The sequence below is a fragment of the Lagenorhynchus albirostris genome, chromosome 16 (genome assembly GCF_949774975.1).
Source record: "Lagenorhynchus albirostris chromosome 16, mLagAlb1.1, whole genome shotgun sequence".
Classification (NCBI taxonomy): Eukaryota; Metazoa; Chordata; class Mammalia; order Artiodactyla; family Delphinidae; genus Lagenorhynchus; species Lagenorhynchus albirostris.
Window position 1 is genome coordinate 23097721 of NC_083110.1, and position 27074 is coordinate 23124794.

Below are 27074 nucleotides of genomic sequence, written 5' to 3' on the forward strand. Positions count from 1 at the left end.
CCTCTGAGTATTTTTGTATCAACTCTGGTAAAGAAATTCACCTGTATCAGAGGTGCTAGGCCTAGTAGCTTCAGGAGAACATTTTTCTTCACTTTAAAAACATTAGGATGTTTTTTTAAAATTTCAGATAAGTTAACAAACTTCTAAGTAGAGGCTTCTGCTTTTTTCTGTGTTTCAAACTTGTCAAAACCACAAGTTTACTTTGGAATATCTGAGTGTCTCTTTTTGGTCTTCTAATGTATTGCATAGCTGACTAGAGCTGTAACTTCACAGTTTCACATTCTTCAATGGGCATTAAAATTTAAATCAAAGTCAGCAATCCTGATGCTTTTGGATGGGGTAAAATGCCCTGTGCTATCTGCAACTGGACGAACAACAGAAATGTAGGCGGATGGTGCACAGATGGGATCTGGGCAGATGTACATTTGTTCGCACAGTGTGGAGCTTCTCATCATTTAGTAGTTTTTATTCTTCTCCTGACCCAAGATTGGGCTTAGCCAATAAAGTCAAACTTTCCTTCTGGTGGACAGAAGCATCTGCTCTGCAGCATGCAGAGCTCACGTGTTTCTGCATCAGATACCCTCAAGACCAAGGCAGGAAGTGCATGCTGATAGCTGTCCCTAACTCCCTTCCACAGATGGCCTCTCTTTTTTATTACAGGTGACCTCCGGGGGGACAGAAAGTATTCTGATGGCCTGTAAAGCTTATCGGGAACTGGCCTTCGAGAATGGGATCAAAACTCCAGAAATGTATGTACAGTTCCCTTGGTATCCATGGAGGATTGGTTCTAGGACCCCCATGGATACCAAATCCTCGATACTCAGGTCCCTTATATAGAGTGGTATAGTATTTGCATATGGCCTATGCATATCCTCCATATAGTGGCTTGTGGTTTTTTTTTAATTTATTTATTTTTGGCTGCATTGGGTCTTCGTTGCTGCACGCAGGCTTTCTCTAGCTGCGGTGAGCCAGGGGCTACTCTTCATTGCGGTGCACGGGCTTCTCATTGTGGTGGCTTCTCTTGTTGCGGAGCACGGGCTCTAGCGCGCAGGCTCAGTAGTTGTGGCGCACAGGCTTAGTTGCTCTGCGGCGTGTGGGATCTTCCTGGACCAGGGCTCAAACCTGTGTCCCCTGCATTGGCAGGCCGATTCTTAACCACTGCGCCACCAGGGAAGCCCCTCCATATGGTTTTAAATCATCTCTAGATTACTTGGAATACTTAATGTGTAAATGCTATGTAAATGGTTGCCGGTATGCAGCAAATACAAGTTTTGCTTTTTGGAACTCTTTTCCCCCTGACTATTTTCCTTCCTTGGGTGGCTGTACTCACGGATACGGAGGGTTTGACTGTATGTGTGGCTGGGTTTTTTCCCCTGTTAGGTTTGTCTGTGTGGAATACTGCTGTGTGAAACAGCCTGATAATCTGTTTTCTGATTCTTGTCTTCCTCTGGTAATTCCAGTCCTCTTCTCTCCCATCCTGTGCCCTTGACCATTATCCTTCACATTCAGCAAAATCCTAAGTGGATCTGCTAGTTAATATTGAAGGTCATTCCCTTCCCCAACCACCCAGATTTATACATGGTGTATACTGCAAGAGATCCTTTTTCTAAAAGTTGACAGAGTTATAGGACTACATCTTTGAATTCTGTGATGCTATAAGTTTATCTCGTGCCTAAGGAAAGCTCTCTACTTATCTCAGTTCAGTAAAAGTTACTTAAATATAATAGGCTGCCTCGGGGTGCTCCCTAAGAAAATTTCAGCGTGACAGCTGTGTTCTGGGAGGAAAATTTTTAAAAATCTTCTTGAGATGTACCCATATTGCCACCCCATGGACATAATTTTGATATTTGGTTGCATTTTTTTTTCTCTAGGTTCCCTCCTTGTACAGTGTGTTTATACCACATCTTTTGGGTTAATTTTTTTCCACAAGTGTCAGTGACTAAGGGTTTTGTTGTACATAATCTCATGCTGTGATTCATACCTAGCCTAAGAGAGTAGGTCAGGCTGCCATCTCTCTTCATGAATCTTTGATGCTTGGTACTTATTCAGTGATAGCGATTTTTCTGCCTTAAAGGGAACAGATTAATTGTAAGAGAGAAGTGATTGAGGGAAGTCTGAAAGCAAAAGACTTGGTTTCCTTTTTCAATACTGTTTGAAATGCTGCTCCCAAATATGTAGGAAAAATGGGGATTGTAGTTTTTCATAGGATCATGGTCTTCCAGAGATGGAGAAGAGCACTGATCTGACGCTTGACTGCTGCTAGTAGCCCTGCTGAGCAGTCTTACGTTTCGTGCTTGAACATGTGTTGTGTCAGGAAGCTTGCCCCTTACTGAGGTACCCGTCTTTGGGCAGGCAGCCACCTGAGGGTTCGACCGCATGTTGGTCTGATCCAGATTCCCCGTCAGCCTGATTGATGCCTGGGGTCCCTCCATGTGGCATTATTTCCAAGTTCTTCCTGCTGCCAGAATGGTTTGGTAGCAGGAAGAAGGAGGGAGAAGTTTTCTCTAGAAAATCAGGTGACCTCTTTTTGTCTATGCTTAAAAAGAAAAATAAAACAATATAAACAGTTTTAAAAACTGGACTAAAAATAATCAGAAGTTTCTTCCTGGTGATTTAGATTAGCTGCTAACCATGTTATCTCTTGAACCCTGTTTTGATTTGAATTTCACTGTTTTCTTCTTCCCTGTCCTTTAGTGTAGCCCCCCAGAGTGCCCATGCTGCATTTGACAAAGCAGCCAACTATTTTGGGATGAAGATTAAACGGGTTCCACTGAACAAAATGATGGAGGTGGATGTTCAGGTGAGTTCCTCTGAAGGGCTGTTGTCTGTCTTGGGCTGCAAGAAGCAGGAAGTGCTTTTTCCAGTGTCACACACAGATAGGCTCAAAATGCCTTTGATTGTAGTAGCCAGAGTTGCAAAAACTGCCACTGGCGGTGGTGAGTCACTGCAGCTCCAGTCTTTTCATGAACTCGAATAGGAAGATGAGACTAACTTGAGACTTTAAGGACCTGGGTTTGCTTCAGCACCATCACTTTCTCTTCTGTCTGTAAAATGAGCCAGGACTAACTTGCCCTAAGACTCTCACTGTCATTTTCGATTGGCCTGAATTAGTACCATTGCCATTATAATAGTAATTTTTTTCAGAAGTAAACTGTACAATTTATTAGCAGTAGCATTATTCCCCCCACCTTAATTGAGGTATTAACTAATTGATAAGTAAAAATTGTGTATAAGGTATACAACTTGGTGTTTTGATACATGTATACATTGTGAAATAATCACCACAGTCAAGCTATTTAACATCTCCATCACCTCACGTAGTTACCATTTTCTTTTTTCATGGTTAGAATACTTAAGACCACCCTGCAGATCTCTCAGATGTCAGCTATACAGTGCAGTATCGTTCAGCATAGTCACGTGGCTCTACATTAGAGCTCCAGAACTTACTCATCTTGTGTAACTGGAACTTGGTACTCCTTGACCAACATCTCCCTGTTGCCCTCATCCTCCAGCTCCTGGCAACCACAGTTCTGCTCTTTGCGTCTATGAGTTTGTTTTAGATTCCTCATATAAGTGAGATCATGCAGTATTTGTCCTTCTGTGTCTGGCTTATTTTTAGTAATTACTTTTATGCCTTGCATTTACACAGAAGAACTCTGTAGTTTTCAGTGTTATCAGAATCGCATTTGAGCCTCATGACAACCTGGGGAGGTCGTAGAAGCTGTTAGTGTTATTGCAGCCGAGGAAACACACTGGCTAGTTACGTAGTTTCCTCAAGGCTTCACTGCTAATAGGCGGGGCGAGGACTCACATTTGGCTCTTTTGCCTCTTAGCCGAATATTCTTTTTTACCCTCACAGTGATTCTGCTGTTTTTGTACTGTGCTCTCAGACTGTTCCCCCCAAATGTTTGTATCCGGCCAGCACAGCAGGGCGGTGGTGTTCTTCCAGGTTGGAGAGGTGAAGCAGGGGTGCTAGTGGAACTGGAACTCGAGGCTGGTAGCCTAGATTGCTCCTGGCGGCAGAAGAGAGGAGGAATTGTGATGTGGCTTCTCACTTTCCTTTCAACTTTCAACCCCCAGGCCATGCGAAGAGCCATCTCCAGGAACACTGCCATGCTCGTGTGTTCTGCCCCGCAGTTTCCTCACGGTGTGATAGATCCTGTCCCTGAGGTGGCCAAGGTATGTGTGAGAATGGACGACTAGGCAGGCAGGCAGAGATTTTAAAGTAGCATCTAATGGTGCAGTACTTGGCAGAAAGAACGATTTTGAGTTTAGATTCTAGCCCAGTGGTGATGAACAGCTCTCGTCCGCCCTGTGATAAGCTGCACAGCTCTGGCGAAGCCTCTGAAAGTGACTCGCTTCTGCTGTGGGGGAGGGATGACACGGGGAGGAAGCCTTTGTTTAAACTGGACATTCTGAAGCAGTCCTGACGTTTTGATGCAGATCAGGAAATAATCTGCATTTAGGGCATGCCTGTCAGAGCTCACCGTGCTACCCCAGAGCACCCCTCCCTCCTTCCCCGCCCCCAGCCTAAAGCAGACACCATGCTGCCCCAGAGCACCCCTCCCTCCTTCCCCGCCCCCAGCCTAAAGCAGACACCGTGCTGCCCCAGAGCACCCCTCCCCCCTTCCCCGCCCCCAGCCTAAAGCAGACACCGTGCTGCCCCAGAGCACCCCTCCCTCCTTCCCCGCCCCCAGCCTAAAGCAGAGTGCGTCTCATTTCTTGCTGGATTTTGCAGGTGAGTTTGAGGCCCCGCGTATTTAAATATAAAATAGAAACCACATTCAGATGAATTATTTTGAAGGCTAACTACATTTGAAAGACAAGCTTTATTAAAAATGTCAAAAATAGCCAGGTTTTTAATACACGGAAGACAGTACATGATGCCTTGGGCCTGTACCCCACCCTTCCACCCGTGTCTTGCAAAGTTTTCGTTGTAGAGCTATAACTGATATTGTCTATGGTCTTTGGTTTATGGAACTAGCTGGCTGTCAAATACAAAATACCTCTTCACGTGGACGCTTGTCTGGGGGGCTTCCTCATCGTCTTTATGGAGAAAGCCGGATACCCACTGGAGCACCCATTTGATTTCCGGGTGAAAGGTGTGACCAGCATTTCAGCTGATACTCATAAGGTGAGTGAGGGAAGAGACCACATGTTAATCAAAGTAGACAGTTGATTATTTTGACTACTACCAATAAAATAAATCGGTTAAAGCATTAGTTTCCCCCATTAATATAAAATTAAATCTGGCTCTTTGCTCACACCAAGGCAGCTGATTCATATGACAAGGTACAATGCTAGAGGTGACCAGCAGTAGTGAAAAGGAACCTCTTATCTTTATGTCACAGCTAAGAGAGTTTCTGTATCCAGTGACTGTGTGTAACTGCGACATGCTAGTGTAGTGGCCCTTACACAAAGGTTCCCTGAAGTCTTGAGATCCTTGGGGGTGGGGGGAGGAGGTGAGGTTGATAACCAGAGTTCCTAAGAGGAGGTAGGCTGATGCTGCAGCCCCCAAGCTCCTGGGGCTCCTGTACCTGCGTGACTGGAGTTTATCACTGGAAGAGCCCTTTTGAAAAAGGGATGAACTTATGTGCTCAGGAATGTTTGGCTTGTAATGTTTGAAATGTCCATGCCTGCAACCCCTGATGGACTGAGGCAAAGTGCCCTCTTTCTTACTGTCTATCCTTGTGTGGCTCAGGGGGGGTAGCATCAGTCACGTGTTAGCTTCAGTGAGTTAATTAGGAGGGCACACTCGTGAAGTACATAGTTCATTTTACAGCTGGATTAAGTAGCTTCTAGCTTTTGAGCACCATGGTGTTCTTACGAAGGAAGCATGATACTAAGCCAAAAAGGATGGAAAGGGCGTCAGATCGTGATTTTAGTTGCTACACGTGACCTCAGTTCCATCCTGTCCTGGCTTCCAGTGGAAATTTATCTTTGCTTCCATCCTGACGTACCTTCCTGGGGTACTGTCTTAAATAAGGAAAACTCTATGCTGCGTGAGAGATAGGAAGCAAACCGATTAACTAGACAAGACGTTGCTTTTCCTGGGCCTCAGATTCCTCATTCCTAAAATAGAGAATTTAAACCCCATGAACCCCCCCTGAAGTTTCTTATACTTTTTAATAAGTTGGAAATCTTAATGTGAGTGGGAACAGAGGGAAACTGACAGACACGGGGAATCTGCATGAAGAGAGTTCTGGGGCAGGTCTGCCGCATGGAACTGTACACTCACCTGTCTGCTTCTCCCCCTCAGTATGGCTACGCTCCCAAGGGCTCTTCAGTGGTGTTATACTCTGACAAGAAGTACAGGCACTATCAGTTCTTCGTTGACACAGATTGGCAGGGCGGCATCTACGCTTCCCCAACCATTGCGGGCTCACGGCCTGGTGGCATCAGTGCAGCCTGTTGGGCCGCCCTGATGTACTTCGGTGAGAGCGGCTACGTTGAAGCTACCAAGCAGATCATCAAAACCACTCGCTTCCTCAAGTCAGAGTATGTCTGGAGGGTTGGGGGCTCCGCCGTGTTGCTTGCTTTGTCTGCTGTAGGCTCAAGGCAGCTGCTAGGCCCAGTGCCATGGCTGCAGCCCGTCTGCAGGCCCGGAGTGTGGTGTTGGCCTGGGAGATAAGCTCCCTTGCGTGCTGGGACTTGGAGGCCACACCCGTGCTTCATCCGTGGGCCGTGTTGTCTCCCGAACAACTGGCAGCTCTTACCAGGTGCTGGTGTACATCTTAATGGTTAAGACAGTGCTTCTCAGAACGTGAGGTTGAATCCTCATCAGTCACATGGAGGGCTTGTTAAGACACAGATTGCCGGGGCCCACTCCTAGAATTCTGACGCAGTAGGTCTGGAACAGGAGTCTGAAGATTGGCATTTCTAAGTTCCCAGTGGACACTAATGCTGCTGGTCTGAGTCACACTTGGAGGATCGCTGGAGTAAGAGAAGAACTGGAGAGGGGGAGGGCAGAAGGGGTGGTGAAATCTGGGGTTAAGGCTAGAACCAGCTTGTGTGCTTTGTCTAACACACCTCTTCGTGTGTCACCTGCCTGGCTCTCGTGTGTCACCAGGATTGGGGAGGCCTCTTCACGCTCTTGAGGGTGAATGAAAGCAGCCAGTAGGCACAGCTCACTTGAAAAAGGCCTGCATGTGGTCCTGATACACCCATCTGCTGAGAAGTGCTGTACCATTTCTTGCTTTAGGGATTACATGGATGACTTTTTTCTATTTTGTTGCTGCACGCGGGCTTTCTTTAGTTGCAGTGAGCGGGGGCTACTCTTGGTTGTGGTGCATGGGCTTCTCATTGCCGTGGCTTGTCTTGTTGTGGAGCACGGGCTCTAGGTGTGCAGGCTTCAGGAGTTGTGGCTCATGGGCTCTAGAGTACAGGCTCAGTAGTTGTGGCACGTGGGCTTAGCTGCTCCATAGCATGTGGGATCTTCCCGGACCAGGGCTCGAACCCGTGTCCCCTGCATTGGCAGGCGGATTCTTAACCACTGAACCACCAGGGAAGCCCTACATGGATGACTTTTTTAAAGAGAGATGGATTATTTTTCCAGGATTTACAAAAAAGTACATTGTTTATCCCTCAGATACCCCTGGGGGGCATATCATAATTCGGGGGTTGGGCAGACAGGTTAAGAGCCAACAGTCTTGATTCATTGGATCTAGTGGGGTTTGAGCCTTAAAATATTTTTAATATTTAGGAACCACTGATCTCAGTCTAGCCACCTTATGAGAAAACTTAAGCCCCCAAAGGTTAGATTTGTTATAATGGAGACATGAGAGGACCAGAAGAATGTACGTGCCTGAATTTCCTTTCTGTTCCTTTTAAGGCTGGAAAATATCAAAGGCATCTTTGTTTTTGGGAATCCTCAATTGTCAGTCATTGCTCTGGGCTCCCATGATTTTGACATCTACCGACTATTCAACCTGATGAATGCCAAGGGCTGGAGCTTGAACCAGTTGCAGTTCCCACCCAGGTGAGCTTGAAGACTTTCCTTTGCTCCATGACTGCTGAAGGACTTGGGTAGCAAGATGACCTGAAGTATAGAGAGTGACTGCTAGAGCCCAGCACTTTAGTGGCAACTGTAGTATCTCAGGATGTCTGTCTTGCCATTTGGAGTTATTCGATATCAAGGACAAGACTGTTAGCTTTAAAGTCTGGCAAATTAGGTGGCAGCCTTGAGACGAGCAGTCGGTCATGAGATCGTCTCCCACCGCCCCACACACACTTGCTCTCTTTCTGGGCTCTGTTCTGTCCCATCCGCAGGTGCTCTCATGACCTGAGTAACGGAGGGCCTCTAATCCAGGGCCTGTAGTCATTCAGGCCTGCTGCTGTCGCCTTCCATAGGCATTTCTAACCTCATCTTCCAGGATGCCTTTAAATAAACACTCTGCTTCAACAGAGTAGGTCTCCTAGTGTCCTCCACACCCCCGATCCTGTCATGTGTCGTGCCACTGCCAGTCCCATCTGGATTGCGTGTTTTCCTCTTCACAATCCCGCTGTACCCCAGTCTCCCTCCAGGGGCAGTTTCTTCTCTGCCCTGAAGACCTTCGAGACCCCAGCCATATGGCCCTAGCCCATGAGGGTTCACCACCTAAGATAAAAGCGTCCTGTGGGTTGTCACATGGTTGAAGGAACAGCAGTGGAGGGGGAGGACAGGACAGCCAGCTGTATTCATCTTGTCAGGGTGGTTCTTGGTCACGCTGAGGGCATAAAGCCCTCTTGACAGCCCGTGTATTTGAGAGCCCTGATGCCCACAGCTGGGAGCACTTTGACTACACTTGTCACGAGCAACATGAAAAAGCAATCAATAAATTCCTGTACTGGGGGCTGCCTGATTTCAGAACTTTCCCCCCGTCTTATTCCAGGATTCATCTCACTTTGTCTTTCTTCTCCCATAGCATTCATTTCTGCATCACACTGGTACACACCCGTAAGCAAGTAGCGACACAGTTCCTAAAGGACATCCGGGAATCCGTCACTCAAATCATGAAGAATCCGAAAGCAAAGACCACAGGAATGGTAGGGACACTTGGGGTTTTTTCTTCCTGTGGAAGTTCAGGTGGTGTTGGTGGGCTTGAAAGAATCAGATGATCTCCAGTCTGTTCCTGCCTCTGTCCCTTATCCACAAACCTCTTTCCTTATTAGTCAGAACTGATGATCTCTGCTCACCCATTCCCAGGGTTTGTTTTAGTCTCAATCGAGGTATGCTAGATATAGTAAGCACCTTGTAAATTTGAAAGTGCTGTACAAAGACAGGTGGTGGTAGTGTCCATTTAAAAAGAAAATTTTGACACAGGAAAGGCAATAAGCCTGTTTCCTCCGGAATTTTCTACACCAAATCCCGTAGGACAGTTCTTTAGGCAGAACGGCAGGCTGGCAAATGCCTGTGAAAAACATCCTATGCCTTTCTGCTCGCATCGTGCCTGGGCTGGGGAGGCGGGCATGGTGGGAAGAGGAGTGCACGACCACAGCGCGGGCTGCTCCGGACCCCTCGTCTCTAATGACACTCTTTGACTGGGTTTGTAGGGTGCGATCTACGGCATGGCCCAGGCTACAGTCGACAGGAACCTGGTGGCAGAATTGTCCTCCGTCTTCTTGGACAACCTTTTCAGCACAGACACTGTAACTCAGGGCAGCCAGATGAATGGTTCTCCAAAACCCCGCTGAGCTGGGATCCTCCGTGGCCCCGAGGTGCATCTGGCCTTCAGAAGGTTCTCGGGGTGTGGGACGGGCCACGTGGTTTCAACATCTGGTCTTTGCTCCGTAGAGCACAACGCAGCAGACCATGAGACAGACTGACCCTCAGGATTCTTGTTCCCATCCCTTTGTGGTTTTTAACGTGAAGACTCTAAAGGATTCCGTGACGTCATTATTTTGCCCTTGTTCTAAATGTTACCCTGGGAATTGTTTTAACCATTTCCTTCTCTAACCTCTCTTGCTTTCAGCTTCACTTAATTACAGTGTGGCAGCTCTGACCTGTCCTGACCCCTTAGGGAAGGTGGGCTACAGTTTACGAGATAGGAAAAGGCTTGCTTTGTTACCTCAGGCAGGTGAGCTAGTCAGACGGGAAGTGTTCCATAACCGATGTTTCCTTCAGTGGGGGTGAGGTCTGCTCTAAGCAGGAGGCTTTTCCAGTCCTCCTCTGTGAGTGGTTAGCTGTCTCAGGGTCCCTTCTGTTGCAGCTTGTGTTGTCTCCTGAGGACACAGGTTGACCAGCCATCGTTCTTGCTATGCGGGGCCGGCGCGGTCCAGCAGATCTGCTCAGTCCACCACGGCAGGGTCTGGAGCAGTCGCTGGTCCTCGGCAGTGCCTGCAGTTCCCACTTGATACTTGGTTGTCGTCATCTTTGAAGACTGTTGTTGGAAATTATGCTCCCACTGGTTTGTTCCTGTTTCCATGGACGAGGAAAAGAATTCGGTTTCAGATAATCTAGGGCCTTCTGGGGCTGCCTCCCTGAACTGGCAGCGTTGGGGCACACCTGAACTCTCTGCTGGGCCCTTTTCTATACTTTCCTGAGGATCGGGGTGGGATGGGCACCCAAATTCAAATGTGTCACCAGAGTGGGCAGCAGTCCTCCCCTCCCTGCCGCTCTAAGCCGTCAAGCATGTTTGCTTGCCTGAAGGACAGCTCAAAGCACCTTCACAAATTGCCTCGACTTACCCAAGGTGGGCGTGAGAGAGCCCCCCAAGGCAGGGAAAATCTCTCTCCATTCTGTGTTCTTCCTGCCTCTTCCCCCTTTATTCAGCTCCCAAAGGTACGATGGCAGTTAAGCCTCAGGTACTGCAAGCTCCTCGGCCCTGGCTAGGATGAGGTAAACCTTCTGGAATAGGAAGACATGATGGCAAGTGTCAGTTGTGGCCCAGGGCCTGGGATTCCTTCATCAGACTAGTTGCTCAGGGTGGCACCAGGGACAGGACCCAACCCTGCGCCTGCTCCCCACGCTCCGCCTCCCGCGCGGGGCCCTGATCTAGGCTGAGCCGCAGTCCTGCTCTCATGCTGACACCCCATGTGCCTTCTTCCTCAGCGGGGCCGGGCTACTCCTGACCCGGGCTGAGGGCAACTGGATCGGTCCTTGAGGCTTTCACCTGGGTAGGGGTAAGTCAGGAGGAACTTTCCTTTGTCCCCTACCCCTCTCAGGGACTCCTGAATATTCAGCCTCTTCAGGCTGGACTCCTCTAGCCTTCTTCGCTGGGAACGCCGGCCGGGAGAGCCATGATGCCTGGACTTCCCGCCGGCTCCTTGGCACGGTTGTCTGAAGTGTTCTTTAGCTCTGTACTTCCTCCACACTAACTGTGACCAGCTGGCCATGTCGTTGCAAGTCTGGTGTGGTGTCTTTCATCCTGTTTTCTGTGGGTTCCAAGGATGGTTGGGTTATGTTTCTCTTAGAGGCTCAGATCCTTCGGACGTGAGAGTCACGTTCCCCCTGGTGGCTGAACTGCTGGGCACCTCCTGAGAGAGAGACTGTGCATGAACCGTCCCTGGATCTCCAGTGTGTGCAGGTTGGATAGAGGAAGTCCAGGGGCCCAGGACCACCTGGCAGGCACCACTGTGGTTTGTCAGCTGCTAAAATGGAGAAGCACGTGTCCTGCAGAGTATGCTATTGCTTCTGGTGTCTCCCAGGACCTTCCTCTGTGCTGTGACATTGCTTGTTGCCACTTTAGGTTATGGTCACGAGCATTAGTCTGACCCACCACTTGTGGGCTTTCTATTCTGTACACCTGTGCACGAGTAACAGTCTGGCAGTGGTGGGTGGAATGTCTTGATGACGTCTTGTTGCTAGCAGGTGTCACATCGGCCTCTGCAAAAACTGTACTCTTTTCTGGGTTAGAATTAAGTAGTCGCATGAATATACTGCCCTGTCACTTTTAACATGACCAGTTTTATACCTGGAAAACGGTACTGGCCTCTTTTAGATCTTTTCAGTCTTTAACCTCCCCCTTTTCCATCTCAAGGCTCCCTTCCTAATTGCAGCAATAATCTCTTAAGAAGCAGTTAATAAAATGTCCCCAGTTTTAATCATTGTGGATGACTATATTCGTTTGTCTATTCAGGCACACAGGGAAGACACCTACTGGGGTGGCGGCGGCTGGTGAGAAGCGCCCCTTTGTGTCAAAATGGTTGTGTGTGACCACTGACACCAGAACCAGTTCAGACATGGACAAGCGGCAGTTCTGCTCAGTTCCAAGCACCTTCCTGGTAGCTCCACCAGGAGTGGTGGCCACACCTGTTTAAAGGTCTGGAACTCACATCTTCAGTTCCTCAGGGCCAGGGCCTTCTCGTAAGTTTTCAGTCACCTCCCTCATCCACACCTGCTTACATCTTACTGATGGATTGAGCCATCTGGGGTGGTCTCCACCCAGCTGGGCAGTGTGGATCCATTTCACCAAAGGACACTGATTTCAAGCCCTACATTTGGTTTGGGAGCTGATGGAACTCCTCAGATATCTGCACACATAACCACTGGGCCTCTTGTCCCATTATGAATAGGAAGTGAGAAGTCTTTCTGAAGGGTTATTCAGGCTCTGAAGTTCTGTCCTTCAGGTAACCCAGCTTTTCATTCTGGCTCTCAGCCCATTCACACTGCCAGAATCAAGCCAAGGAATACCGCCTTTGCCATATGGTTTCTGCCAAAGGACTTGGTTCCCTGAGCCCCTACTTGCTTTGGGGTAAAGCCTAGAGAAAAAGGGACCAGGATATGTTTGGTGAGGAGGCGTGGTCCACCCAAGAAGTGGTGTCCTGATGCTCACAGCTGTGGGCTCCTTTGCCTTCTCTGTGGGTCTTGACAGCAACAAGCTGCTTTTAGCTAGACCCAGGAGTGACAGAAGTAATGACAGAGGCCTAACTTGGTAGCCACCAGCTATAGCCTGTAAGCAGAAGGCATGTGTTTGAGAGCCTTTTCTTGAGCTGGAGTTGTAATTGCCTTACTTTTTCTTGTGTTTTCTTTGGTCCATAATAGCTCCTTAACATCCTCCGCTATAATTTCAATTATTTGCATTAATTTTAGAATAAACATGTTTATTTCCAAAAAGTGTTCCTTGTGTCTTTGTACCACATCAAGGTGCTTCATATAACTGTAGTGCCCTCCAGGTTGGCACTTTTCAGTCTTTGATCCATGAGTAAGCAGAGGCAGAAAGGTGACATAACAGTCCATACTGCCATGTCTAGTGGCTTGTCCCCTGATCCAGTCATTAGGTCAAAGCACATTTAGAAGAATTTATGTCAGAAGTGAAGCAGATGGGGGAACCACTGTCTGAACCTTGTTGGTTCGACATTAAGCTTTACTGAGAACTTGTTACTAAAAAAGGTATCGGACAGAGATCAAGATGGCAGAATATAAAAGGACATGGAGCTCACCTCCTCCCATAAATACATCAAAAATACATGTCCATGTGGAACAATTCTCACAGAATACCTACAGGAGGCTGGCAGAAGATCTCATACAACCAAAGCTTCAAGAAAGATCACCATATAACTGGGTAGGATGAAAGAAAAAAAAAAAAAAACGAATCAGGATGGGACCTGCACCCCTTGGAGGGAGCTGTGAAAGAGGAAAGGTCTCCTCACCCCAGGAACCCCCTTCACCAGCTGGGAGATCAGCCGGGACAGGGAGCTTCAGCAGCTCAGAGGAGAGTGCAGCCAGCCGGCTTGCAGCAGGCAGAACAGAGAGAGACCAGCACAGACAGTCCCGGCCACCTCGTTGCACTCCGCAGCCCAGATGCGCATCTGCTGGAGCACGTGGGGCTGGGTGCTGAAACTTGGGCTTCAGCAGATAGACCCAGGGAGAGGACGGGTTGGCTGCACAGAGATAGCCCAAAGGGGCTGGAGTGTGGTCCAGGCTGCAACCAGGCGTGTGTGCAGGACAGAGTATGGGTTGGTCACAGAAGCCCTGTTATTAACGTGCACACCAAGGGAGTGGGGGGACTCGCCATAGCAGCCTCGTTCTCGGGGCTTACAGTGGGCACGGCTCCCCCCCCTACAGCTCTGGGGCCCTGCGAGTGCTGGCGGGTTGCCCATGTGCAGAGGCAGGGCTGAAATCTGAGGCGTGTGACTTCAGTGGATTTATGTGCTGCAGGCAGCTTTGTACCTTCATTGCCTGTGGGACACCTGAGCAGATTACTGGTGCTCCTGTAGCTATGGCGGGTCCGGCATTAGTAGCTGCAGGCTTTGTGGGCCCTGTGCATGCAGATGCATGGTCAGGGCCTGAGATGACTCCTTAGCTCCCACGGCGGGTCCAGGTGTGCAACTACAGCGGTCCCCATGCCTGACTTTGGCGGATCTGTGCTAGTGGCTTTGTGAGCACAGCACCTGAGGTACACCTGGGAAACTGCCTGCATTCCCATGGCTGACTCGGGGCCGAGGGCAGTGCCAACAACAGGGTACTTTGTGAGCCCACACAACAGGTGACAGGCAACACCACAGAGTGCATTTCCTAGTGGACAGCTCCGGTGGAAGAATACTCAGTGGCTCCTCTCTCAGCGGGAGTGCTCCAGTCCTGCCTACCTCACACCACAGCTCAGAAATGGATCTGGGGCTTCTTCTCCAACAACTGGGGAGCAGACCCGCTCCAAAGAGGGCTGTGACAACCACAGAGCAAAGAGGAGGCCCTGCTGAACATCCAGTGCAGGCTCTGGTCACCACAACACCTATCGTACCTCCTATAACATCCAGCACAACCTGAAGACAGACATGGCAGGCGTCCACACTAAAAAGTCCTCGCACCAAAAATATTAGGCCACACAGGGATGCTCCCACAGAAAAACAGCCCTTCAAGACCACAGTATATAACTTTGTCTTAAATCCATAGAGTCAGAGAAATTTAAGTGAAATGAAAAGGCAGAGGAACTACTCCCAATTAAAATAAGAAAATCCCCTGAAAGAGCAAATAATGAAACAGACCTCTACAGACTACCAGACCCCCAGTTCAAGAAAGAGGTAATAAAGATACTAAAGAATTAAGAAAGGCTATCAACAAATACAAATCACTGTAAAAAGGACCTAGAAACTATAAAGGGGAGACAATTAAAATTATAAAACTCACTTGCCAAGATGAAAGCCAACCTAAAGGCAATAAATAGCAAACTAAATAATGCAGAAGAATGAATAAGTGATCTGGAAGATAGAGTAATGGAAATCACCCAATCAGAACAGCAGACAGAAAGACAAGAAAAAGCAATATATGAGATCTATGGGATAATATAAAGCATGTCAATCTACGCACAATAGGAATCCCAGTAGAAGAAGAAAAAGGGGATCAAAAATGTATTCGAAGAAATTATAGCTGAAAATTTCCCAAACCTAAAGAAGGAAACATATCCAGGTATAGGAAGCACAGAGGGTCCAAAACAAGATGAACCTGAAGAGAACTACACCAAGACACATTATAATTAGAATGGCAAAAGTGAAAAATAAACGGAGGATTCTAAGGACAGCAAGGAAAAAACAAGGAATTAATTACAAGTGAACCACCATAAGACTATGAGCTGACCGCAATACAGAAACACTGCAGGCCAGAAGGGAGTGGCAAGATATATTCAAAGTCCTGAAATGGAAAAACCTGCCACCTAGGATACTCTAACCAGCAAGATTATCATTTAGAATAGAAGGAGAATTTCTCAGAGAAGAAAAAACTAAAAGAATACAGTAATACTAAAATCTATCCTAAAAGAAATATTGAAAGGTATTCTCTAAATAGAAAAGAAGAATCTATAGGAAAGAGAAAATCACACAATTGGAAAAAAAAGTCACTTAAATAAACCAGTACAGAGATTGAGGAAAAATAATCAAAAAAATTTTTCTGAAAGTGATGATAGCCACATTGAACAGCAAAAGTATAAATGAGATGTAAAAGAGGACATCAGAGTCATAAAATGTGGGGGAAGAAAGTAAGACAATGTAGATTTTTCTTCTTAGACTATGCTTGAGCCTATATGGCTACCAGTCTAAAGCAAGTAGATACAGTAATGGGTAAACGTACTTGAAAACAGGGTAATCACAAAACAAAAACATATTCACAAAAAACGAAGAGAACAAAAAGCATGATACAAAAGAAAACCATCAAATCACAAAAGGAAAAAAAAGAAAGAAATACAAAATCAATAAGAAAACAAGATTTAAAATGGCAATAAAAAATATCTTTCCATAATTACCTTAAATGTCAATGGACTAAATGCTCCAATCAAAACACACAGACTGGCAGACTGGATAATAAAACAAGAGTCTACAATATGCTGGCTATAACAGACCCACTTTAGGGTGAAGGACACACATAGATTGAAAGTGAGGTAATCAAAAACAATATTTCTTGCAAATGGAAATGACAATAAATCAGGGGGTAGCAATATTCATATCAGACAAAATAGACTTTAAAGCCAAGGCCATAAAGAAACAAAGAAAAACACTATATAATAAAGGTATCAATACAAGAAGAGGATATTACACTCATTAACATATATGCACCTATTATAGGAGCACTTAAATACATAAAACAAATGTTAAGAGACATAAAGGGAGAAACTGATGGGAATATAATAATAGTGGGAGATTTTAACAGCCCACTGACATTAATAAAGAGATCTTCTAGATAGAAAATTGATAAGGGAAAAGAGATCCTAAATGACACAGTAGAACAGTTAAACTTAATAGATATTTTCAGCATATTACATCCAAAAAACTAGAATACACATTCTATTCAAGTGCACATAGAACATTTTCTAGAACAGGCCACATACTGTCTCACAAAACAAGCCTAAACAAATTTAAGATAGAAATTTGAAGTATCTTTTCTAACCACAATGGCATGAAACTAGAAATCAACCAGAGAGAGAAAGGAAAAGAAAAGACTTATATGGAGACCATACAACATGCTACTAAAAAACCAATGGGTGAACAATGACATAAAAGAGGAAATTTTTAAAAACCATGAGATGAACAACAATGAAAATCTAACCATACCAAATCTCTGGGACGAAGCAAAAGCAGTCCTAAGAGGGAAGTATAGAGCCATACAAGTCTTCCTAAAAAATAAGAAAAATCTCAAATAAACAACCTAACCTACCACCTAAGAAAATCAGAAAAAGAATACACAAAACCTAAAGGTAACATAAGAAATGTAATAATAAAGATCAGAGAGAAAATAAAATAGAGATGAAGAAAAATGTAAAAATTCAAAAAAACCAAGAGCAAGAGTTGGTTTTTTGAAAGAGTAAACATAATGGACAAACCTCTGGCCAGGAACACCAAGAAGAAAAGAAAGAGGACCTGAGTTAAAAAAATAAGAAATGGAAGAGAAGGAGAAACAAACTTCTGAATTGTTTTGTCTCCTTTGCTGCACGTGCTGTTATCACCAGTCAGTGCACTGTGATGCACAAGGGCTAGGGTGAAATGGAAATTTCTCTTTTAGGAAACAGGAAATAGGTTACGAATAAAAGAATGCTCATCCACTAAAAGGAGATGGTCTCTCTCTGGGCATCAGTGTTGACTGAATGCAGAGAACCTGGAAATTGATTCAGGAGTTTTGGAAACTAAACAAAAAAAAATCACCGAGGGGCTTCCCTGGTGGCGCAGTGGTTAAGAATCCACCTGCCAATGCAGGGGACACGGGTTCAAGCCCTGGCCCGGCAAGATCCCACATGCCGCAGAGCAACTAAGCCCGTGTGCCACAACCACTGAGCCTGCGCTCTAGAGCCCATGAGCCACAACTACTGAAGCCTATGCACCTAGAGCCTGTGCTCCGCAACAAGAGAAGCCACTGCATCACAATGAAGAGTAGCCCCTGCTTGCCGCAACCGGAGAAAGCCCATGCACAGCAACCAAGACCCAACACAGCCAAAAAAAAAATCACTGAACATCATCATGATTGTCAAATTCTAACCAGAACTGAAACCAGCCGTGTGGCTGACAGGGTCTTGGTGCTCCAGCCGGGTGTCAGGCCTGTGCCTCTGAGGTGGGAGAGCCGAGTTCAGGATATTGGTCCACCAGAGCCCTCCTGGCTCCACATAACATCAAACAGCAAAAGCTCTCCCAGAGATCTCCATCTCAACGCTAAGACCCAGCTCCACTCAACAACCAGCAAGCTACAGTGTTGGACAGCCTATGCCAAACAACTAGCGAGACAGGAACACAACCCCACCCATTACAAGAGAGGCTGCCTAAAATCATAATAAGGTCACAGACACCCCAAAACACACCACTGGACATGGTCCTGCCCACCAGAAAGACAAGATCCAGCCTCATCCACCAGAACACAGGAACTAGTCCCCTCCACCAGGAAGCCTACACAACCCACTGAACCAACCTTAGGCACTGGGGGCAGACACCAAAAACAACGAGAACTATGAACCTGCAGCCTGTGAAAAGGAAACCCCAAACACAGTAAGTTAAGCAAAATGAGAAGACAGAGAAACACACAGCAGATGAAGAAGCAAACTAAAAACCCACCGGACCAAACAAACGAAGAGGAAATAGGCAGTGTACCTGAATAAGAACTCTGAGTAATGATAGTAAAGATGATCCAAAATCTTGGAAATAGAATGAAGACAATACAAGAAATGTTTAACAAGGACCTAGAAGAACTAAAGAGCAAACAAACACTGATGAACAACACAATAAATGAAATTAAAAATTCTCTAGAAGGAATCAATAGCAATAACTGAGGCAGAAGAACGGATAAGTGACCTGGAAGATAAAATGGTGGAAATAACTACTGCAGAGCAGAATAAAGAAAAAAGAATGAAAAGAATTGAGGCCAGTCTTAGAGACCTCTAGGACAAAACTGAACACACCAACATTCGAATTACAGGGATCTCAGAAGAATAAGAGAAAAAGAAAGGGACTGAGAAAATATTTGAAGCAATTATAGTTGAAAACGTCCCTAATATGGGAAAGGGAATAGTCAATCAAGTCCAGGAAGCACAGAGAGTCCCATACATGATAAATCCAAGGAGAAACACGCCAAGATACATATTAATCAAACTAACAAAAATTAAATACAAAGAAAAAAATATTAAAAACAGCAAGGGAAAAACAACAAATAACATACAAGGGCATCCCCATAAGGTTAACAGCTGATCTTTCAGCAGAAACTCTGCAAGCCAGAAGGGAGAGGCAGGACATATTTAAAGTGATGAAAGGGAAAAACCTACAACCAAGATTATGCTACCCAGCAAGGATCTCATTCAGATTCGACAGAGAAATTAAAAGCTTTACAGACAAGCAAAAGCTAAGAGAATTCAGCACCACCAAACCAGCTTTACAACAAATGCTAAAGGAACTCCTCTAGGCAGGAAACACAAGAGAAGGAAAAGACCTACAATAACAAACCCAAAACAATTAAGAAAATGGTAATAGGAACATATCAATAACTGCCTTAGATGTAAATGGATTAACTGCTCCAACCAAAAGACACAGACTGACTGAATGGATACAAAAACAAGACCCATATATATGCTGTCTAGAAGAGACCCAACTTCAGACCTAGGGACACATACAGACTGAAAGTGAGGAGATGGAAAAGATATTCCATGCAAATGGAAATCAAAAGAAAGCTGGAGTAGCAATTCTCATATCAGACAAAATAGACTTTAAGATAAAGACTATTACAAGAGACAAAGAAGGACACTACATAATGATCAAGGGATCTATCCAAGAAGATATAACACTTGTAAATATTTATGCACCCAACATAGGAGCACCTCAATACATAAGGCAAATGCTAACAGCCATAAAAGGGGAAATCAACAGTAAAACAATCATAGTAGGGGACTTTAACTCCCCACTTTCACCAATGGACAGATCATCCAAAATGAAAATAAATAAGGAAACACAAGCTTTAAACGATACATTAAACAAGATGGACTTAATTGATATTTATAGGACATTCCATCCAAAAACAACAGATTACACTTTCTTCTCAAGCATGCACAGAACATTCTCCAGGACAGATCACATCTTGGGTCACAAATCAAGCCTCAGTAAATTTAAGAAAACTGAAATCGTATCAAGCATCTTTTCTGACCACAACGCTATGAGATTAGAAATCAATTACAGGGAAAAAACGTAAAAAACACAAAACATGGAGGCTAAACAATACGTTACTAAATAACCAAGAGATCACTGAAGAAATCAAAGAGGAAATCAAAAAATACCTAGAGACAAATGACAATGAAAACACGATGATCCAAAACCTATGGGATGCAGCAAAGCAGTTCTAAGAGGAAAGTTTATACCTATACAAGCCTACCTCAAGAAACAAGAAAAATCTCAAATAATCTAAACTTACACATAAAGGATCTAGAGAAAGAAGAACAAACAAACCCAAAGTCAGCAGAAGGAAAGAAATCATAAAGATCAGATCAGAAATAAATGAAAAAGAAATGAGGGAAACAATAGTAAAGATCATTAAAACTAAAAGCTGGTTCTTTGAGAAGATACAATTGATAAACCATTAGCCAGACTCATCAAGAAAAAAAGGGAGAAGACTCAAATCAACAGAATTAGAAATGAAAAAGGAGAAGTAACAACTGACACTGAAAAAATACAAAGGATCAGGAGAGATTACTACAAGCAACTATATGCCAATAAAATGGACAACCTGGAAGAAATGGACAAATTCTTAGAAAAGTGCAACCTTCCGAACTGAACCAGGAAGAAATAGAAAATATAAACAGACCAATCACAAGCACTGAAATTGAGACTGTGATTAAAAATCTTCTAACAGGGCTTCCCTGGTGGCGCAGTGGTTAAGAATCTGCCTGCCAATGCGGGAGACATGGGTTTGAGCCCTGGACCGGGAAGATCCCACATGACACGGAGCAACTAACTCCGTGTGCCACAACTACTGAGCCTGTGCCCTAGAGCCTTCGAGCCACAGCTACTGAAGCCCGCGTGCCTAGAGCCCGTGCTCCGCAACAGAAGCCACCTCAATGAGAAGCCTGCGCACAGCAACGAAGACCCAATGCAGCCATAAATAAATTAATTTAAAAAAAATCTTCCAACAAAGAAAAGTCCAGGACCAGATGGCTTCACAGATGAATTATATCAAACATTTAGGGAAGAGCTAACACCCATCCTTCTCAAACTTCCAAAAAACTGTAGAGGAAGGAACATTCCCAAACTCATTCTATGAGGCCACCATCACCCTGATACCAAACCAGACAAAAATACTACAAAAAAAGAAAATTACAGACCAATATCACTGATGAACAGAGATGCAAAAATTGGCAACAAAATACTAGCACACAGAATCCAACAACACATTAAAAGGATCATACACCATGATCAAGTGGGATTTATCCCAGAGATGCAAGGATTTTTCAATATACGCAAATCAATTAATGTGATACACCATATTAACAAATTGAAGAATAAAAACAATATGATCATCTCAAGAGATGCAGAAAAAGCTTTCAACAAAATTCAACACCCATTTATGAAAAAAACCCTCCAGAAAGTAGGCAAAGAGGTAACTTGCCTCAACATAATAAAGGCCATATATGACAAACCCACGGCCAACATCATTCTCAATGGTGAAAAACTGAATTCATTTCCACTAAGTTCAGGAACAAGACAAGGCTGTCCACTCCCACTGCTGCTATTCAACATAGTTTTGGAAGTTTTAGCCACAACAAGCAGAGAAGAAAAAGAAATAAAAAGAATCCAAATCGGAAAAGAAGAAGTAAAGCTGTCACTGTTTGCAGATGACATGATACTATACACAGAGAATCCTAAAGATGCCACCAGAAAACTACTAGAACTAATCAATGAAGTTGTAAAGTTGCAGGATATAAAATTAATGCACAGAAATCTCTTGCATTCCTATACACTAATGATGAAAAATCGGAAAGAGAAATTAAGGAAACACTCCCATTTACCACTGCAACAAAAAGAATTAAAAACTTAGGAATACACCTACCTAGGGAGACAAAAGACCTGTATGCAGAAAACTATAAGACACTGATGAAAGAAATTAAAGATGATACCAACAGTTGGAGAGATATACTATGTTCTTGGATTGGAAGAATCAATATTGTGAAAATGACTATACTACCCAAAGCAATCTGCAGATTCAATGCAATCCCTATCAAATTACCAATGGCATTTTTTTTTTACAGAACTAGAACAAAAAATCTTAAAATTTGTATGGAGACACAAAAGACCCCGAATAGGCAAAGCAGTATTGAGGGAGAAAAATGGAGCTGGAGGAGTGAGACTCCCTGACTTCAGGCTATACTACAAAGCTACAGTAATCAAGACAGTATGGTACTGGCACAAAAACAGAAATATAGATCAATGGAACAGGATAGAAAGCCCAGAGATAAACCCACACACATATGGTCACCTTATCTATGACGAAGGAGGCAAGGATATACAATGGAGAAAAGACAGTCTCTTCAATAAATGATGCTGGGAAAACTGGACAAACTACATGTAAAAGAATGAAATTAGAACACTCCCTAAAACCATACACAAGTATAAACTCAAAATGGATTAGAGACCTAAACATAATACCGGACACTATAAAACTCTTAGAGAAAACAAAGGAGGAACACTCTTTGACATAAATCACAGCAAGATCTTTTTTGATCCACCTCCTAGAGTAATGCAAATAAAAACAAAAATAAACAAATGGGACCTAATGAAACTTAAAAACTTTTGCAAAGCAAACTACAAACAAGATGAAAAGACAACCCTCAGAATGGGAAAAAATATTTGCAAACGAATCAATGGACAAAGGATTAATCTCCAAAATATATAAACAGCTCATGCAGCTCAATATTACAAAAAACAAACAACCCAATCAAAAAATGGGCAGGGGCTTCCCTGGTGGTGCAGTGGTTGAGAGTCCGCCTGCTGATGCAGGGGACACAGGTTCGTGCCCCGGTCTGGGAAGACCCCACATGCCATGGAGCAGCTGGGCCCGTGAGCCATGGTCGCTGGGCCTCCGCGTTCAGAGCCTGTGCTCCACAATGGGAGAGGCCACAACAGTGAGAGGCCTGTGTACCAAAAAAAAAAAAAAAATGGGCAGAAGACCTAAACAGACATTTCTCCAAAGAGGACATACAGATGGCCAAGAAGCACATGAAAAGCTGCTCAACATCACCTTATTAGAGAAATGCAAATCAAAACTACTACAATGATGGGCTTCCCTGGTGGCTTAGTGGTTAAGAATCTGCCTGCCAGTGCAGGGGACACGGGTTCAAGCCCTGGCCTGGGAAGATCCCACATGCCGTGGAGCAACTAAGCCCGTGTGCAACAACTACTGAAGCCCATGCGCCTAGAGCCCGTGCTCTGCAACAAGAGAAGCCACCACAATGAGAAGCCAACGCACCACAATGAAGAGTGGCCCCCGCTCACCACAACTAGAGAAAACCTGCATGCAGCAATGAAGACCCAATGCAGCCAAAAAAAATTTTCAAATAAAATAAATTTATTTAAAAAAAAACCTACAATGAGGTATCACCTCACACCAGTGAGAATGGGCATCATCAGAAAACCTACAAACAACAAATGCTAGAGAGGGTGTGGAGGAAAGGGGACCCTCTTGCACTGTTGGTGGGAATGTAAATTGATACAGCCACTACGGAGAACAGTATGGAGGGTCCTTAACAAACTAAAAATAGAATTACCATATGAACCAGCAGTCCCACTACTGGGCATATACCCAGAGAGAACCATAATTCAAAAAGAAACATGCACCCCAAACTTCACTGCAGCACTATTTACAATAGCCAGGTCGTGGAAGCAACCTAAATGCCCATCTACAGACAAATGGATAAAGAAGATGTGGTACATATATACAATAGAATATTACTCAGCCATAAAAAGGAACGAAATTGGGTCATTTGTAGAGACGTGGATGAATCCAGAGACCGTCATACAGAGTGAAGTAAGTCAGAAAGAGAAAAACAAGTATCGCATGTTAACGCATATATGTGGAACCCAGAAAAATGGTGCATATGAACTGGCTTGCAGGGCATAAATTGAGACACAGATGTAGAGAACAAACGTATGGACACCAAGGGGGGAAAGCAGCGGCGGGTGGGAGTGGTGGTGTGATGAATTGGGACTGACATGTACACAATGATGTGTATAAAATGGATGACTAATAAGAACCTGTATAAGAAAATAAAATAAAATTCAAAAATTCAAAAAAAAATATCTTCCAACAAACAAAAGCCCAGGACCAGATGGCTTCACAGGCAAATTCTATCAAACATTTAGAGAATAGCTAACACCTATCCTTCTCAAACTCTTCCAAAATATAGCAGAGGGCAGAACACTCCCAAACTCATTCTACGAGGCCATCATCACCCTGATACCAAAACCAGACAAAGATGTCACAAAGAAAGAAAACTACAGGCCAATATCACTGATGAATATAGATGCAAAAATCCTCAACAAAATACTAGCAAACAGAATCCAACAGCACATTAAAAGGATCATACACCATAATCAAGTGGGGTTCATCCCAGGAATGCAAGGATTCTTCAACATACACAAATCAATCAATGTGATACACCATATTAACAAACTGAAGGAGAAAAACCATATGATCATCTCAATAGACGCAGAGAAAGCTTTTGACAAAATTCAACACCATTTATGATAAAAAAACCCTGCAGAAAGTAGGCATAGAGGGAACTTTCCTCAACATAATAAAGGCCATATATGACAAACCCACAGCCAACATCATCCTCAATGGTGTAAAACTGAAAGCATTTCCTCTAAGATCAGGAATGAGACAAGGATGTCCACTCTCACCACTCTTATTCAACATAGTTTTGGAAGTTTTAGCCACAGCAATCAGAGAAGAAAAAGCAATAAAAGGAATCCAGATCAGAAAAGAAGAAGTAAAACTGTCATTATTCACAGATGACATGATCCTATACATAGAGAATCCTAAAGATGCTACCAGAAAACTACTTGAGCTAATCAATGAATCTGGTAAAGTAGCAGGATACAAAATAATGCACAGAAATCTCTTGTATTCCTATACACTAATGATGAAAAATCTGAAAGAGAAATTAAGGAAACACTCCCATTTACCATTGCAACAAAAAGGATAAAATACCTAGGAATAAACCTAAGGAGACAAAAGACCTGTATGCAGAAAACTATAACACACTGATGAAAGAAATTAAAGATGATAGAAACAGATGGAGAGACATACCATGTTCTTGGACTGGAAGTATCACCATTGTGAAAATGACTATACTACCCAAAGCAATCTACAGATTCAATGCAATCCCTATCAAACTACCAGCAGCATTTTTCACAGAACTAGAACAAAAACTTTCACAAGTTGTATGAAAACATAAAGACCCCGAATAGCCAAAGCAATCCTGAGAATGAAATAACAGAGCTGGAGGAATCAGGCTCACCGACTTCAGACTATACTACAAAGCTACAGTAAGCAAGACAGTATGGAACTGGCACAGAAACAGAAATACCAATTAATGGAACAGGATAGAAAGCCCAGAGATAAACCCACACATATATGGTCAACCTTATCTTTGATAAAGGAGGCAAGAATATACAATGGAGAAAAGAGAGCCTCATCATTAAGTGATGCTGGGAAAACTGGACAGCTACATATAAAAGAATGAAATTAGAACACTCCCTAACACCATACAAAAAAATAAACTCAAGGGGGGACCTTGAAGATGGCGGAAGAGTAAGACGTGGAGGTCACCTTCCTCCCCACAGATACACCAGAAATACATCTACACGTGGAACAACTCCTACAGAACACCTACTGAACGCTGGCAGAAGACCTCAGACCTCCCAAAAGGCAAGAAACTCCCCACGTACCTGGGTAGGGCAAAAGAAAAAACAGAGACAAAAGAATAGGGACGGCACCTGCACCAGTGGGAGGGAGCTGTGAAGGAGGAAAAGTTTCCACACACTAGGAAGCCCCTTCGCGGGCGGAGACTGCGGGGGGGCGGAGGGGGGAGCTTCGGAGCCGCGGAGGAGAGCACAGCAACTGGTGCGGAGGGCAAAGCGGGGAGATTCCCGCACAGAGGATCGGTGCCGACCGGCACTCACCAGCCCGAGAGGCCACTCACCAGCCCGAGAGGCTTGTCTGCTCACCCGCCGGGGCGGGCGGGGCTGCGAGCTGAGGCTCTGAGGCTCGGGTTTTGGTTTCGGAGCGCAGGGAGAGGACTGGGGTTGGCGGCTTGAACATAGCCTGAAGGGGTTAGTGCACCACGGCTAGCCGGGAGGGAGTCCGGGGAAAAGTCTGCACCTGCCGAAGAGGCAAGAGACTTTTTCTTCCCTCTTTGTTTCCTGGTGCGCGAGGAGAGGGGTTTAAGAACGCTGCTTGAGGGAACTCCGGAGACGGGCGCGAGCCGCGGCTAAAAGCGCGAACCCCAGAGACGGGCGCGAGCCGCGGCTAAAAGCGCGGACCCCAGAGACGGGCGCGAGCTGCGGCTAAAAGCGTGGACCCCAGAGACGGGCGCAAGCCGCGGCTAAAAGCGCGGACCCCAGAGACGGGCGGGAGACGATAAGGCTGCTGCTGCCGCCACCGAGGGGCCTGTGTGCGAGCACAGGTCACTCTCCACACCCCTCTTCCGCGGAGCCTGTGCAGCCCGCCACTGCCGGGTTCCCGGGATCCAGGGACAACTCCCCTGGGAGAACGCACAGCGCGCCTCAGGCTGGTACAAAGTCACGCCGGCCTTTGCCGCCGCAGGCCCGCCCCGCACTCCGTGCCCCTCCCTCCCCGCCGGCCTGAGTGCGCCAGAGCCCCCGAATCAGCGGCTCTTTTAACCCCGCCCTGTCTGAGCAAAAAACAGACGCCCTCCAGCGACCTACACGCAGTGGCAGGGCCAAATCCAAAGCTGAGCCCCTGGGAGCTGTGAGAACAAAGAAGAGAAAGGGAAATCTCTCCCAGCAGCCTCAGAAGCAGCGGATTAAAGCTCCACAATCAACTTGATATACCCTGCATCTGTGGAATACCTGAATAGACAACCAATCATCCCAAATTAAGGAAGTGGACTTTAGGAGCAAGATCTATAATTTTTTTTCCTTTTCCTCTTTTTGTGACTGTGTATGTGTATGCTTCTGTGTGAGATCTT

The 27074-nt window shown here is 45.1% G+C and overlaps 2 protein-coding genes across 4 annotated transcripts in view; one reads left to right on the forward strand and one right to left on the reverse strand.

Annotated features, from left to right (window-relative positions):
• SGPL1 (sphingosine-1-phosphate lyase 1) overlaps positions 1-13033 on the forward strand; it is a 55779-nt gene extending 42746 nt beyond the window's left edge. The window contains exons 8-15 of the mRNA XM_060125425.1: positions 661-749; positions 2695-2800; positions 4081-4179; positions 4985-5134; positions 6260-6498; positions 7832-7978; positions 8904-9024; positions 9532-13033. Of these exons, the coding sequence (XP_059981408.1) occupies positions 661-749; positions 2695-2800; positions 4081-4179; positions 4985-5134; positions 6260-6498; positions 7832-7978; positions 8904-9024; positions 9532-9672 (1092 nt within the window). The 3' untranslated portion in view covers positions 9673-13033. The remainder of the gene's footprint in view (positions 1-660; positions 750-2694; positions 2801-4080; positions 4180-4984; positions 5135-6259; positions 6499-7831; positions 7979-8903; positions 9025-9531) is intronic.
• PCBD1 (pterin-4 alpha-carbinolamine dehydratase 1) overlaps positions 3234-27074 on the reverse strand; it is a 42700-nt gene continuing 18859 nt past the window's right edge. Inside the window, exons 4-5 of one of the 3 annotated variants that reach the window (XR_009535955.1) lie at positions 10666-10825; positions 5009-5126 (exon numbers count right to left, since the gene is read on the reverse strand). Coding sequence is in view for 2 of the 3 variants with exons in the window: in XM_060125426.1 (XP_059981409.1) it covers positions 3774-4013 (240 nt within the window). In the remaining variant the exon portion in view is untranslated. Of the gene's footprint in view, positions 4014-5008; positions 5127-10484; positions 10826-27074 lie in introns of those variants that run through there. The other 2 variants (XM_060125426.1, XM_060125430.1) reach the window with 2 other exon arrangements.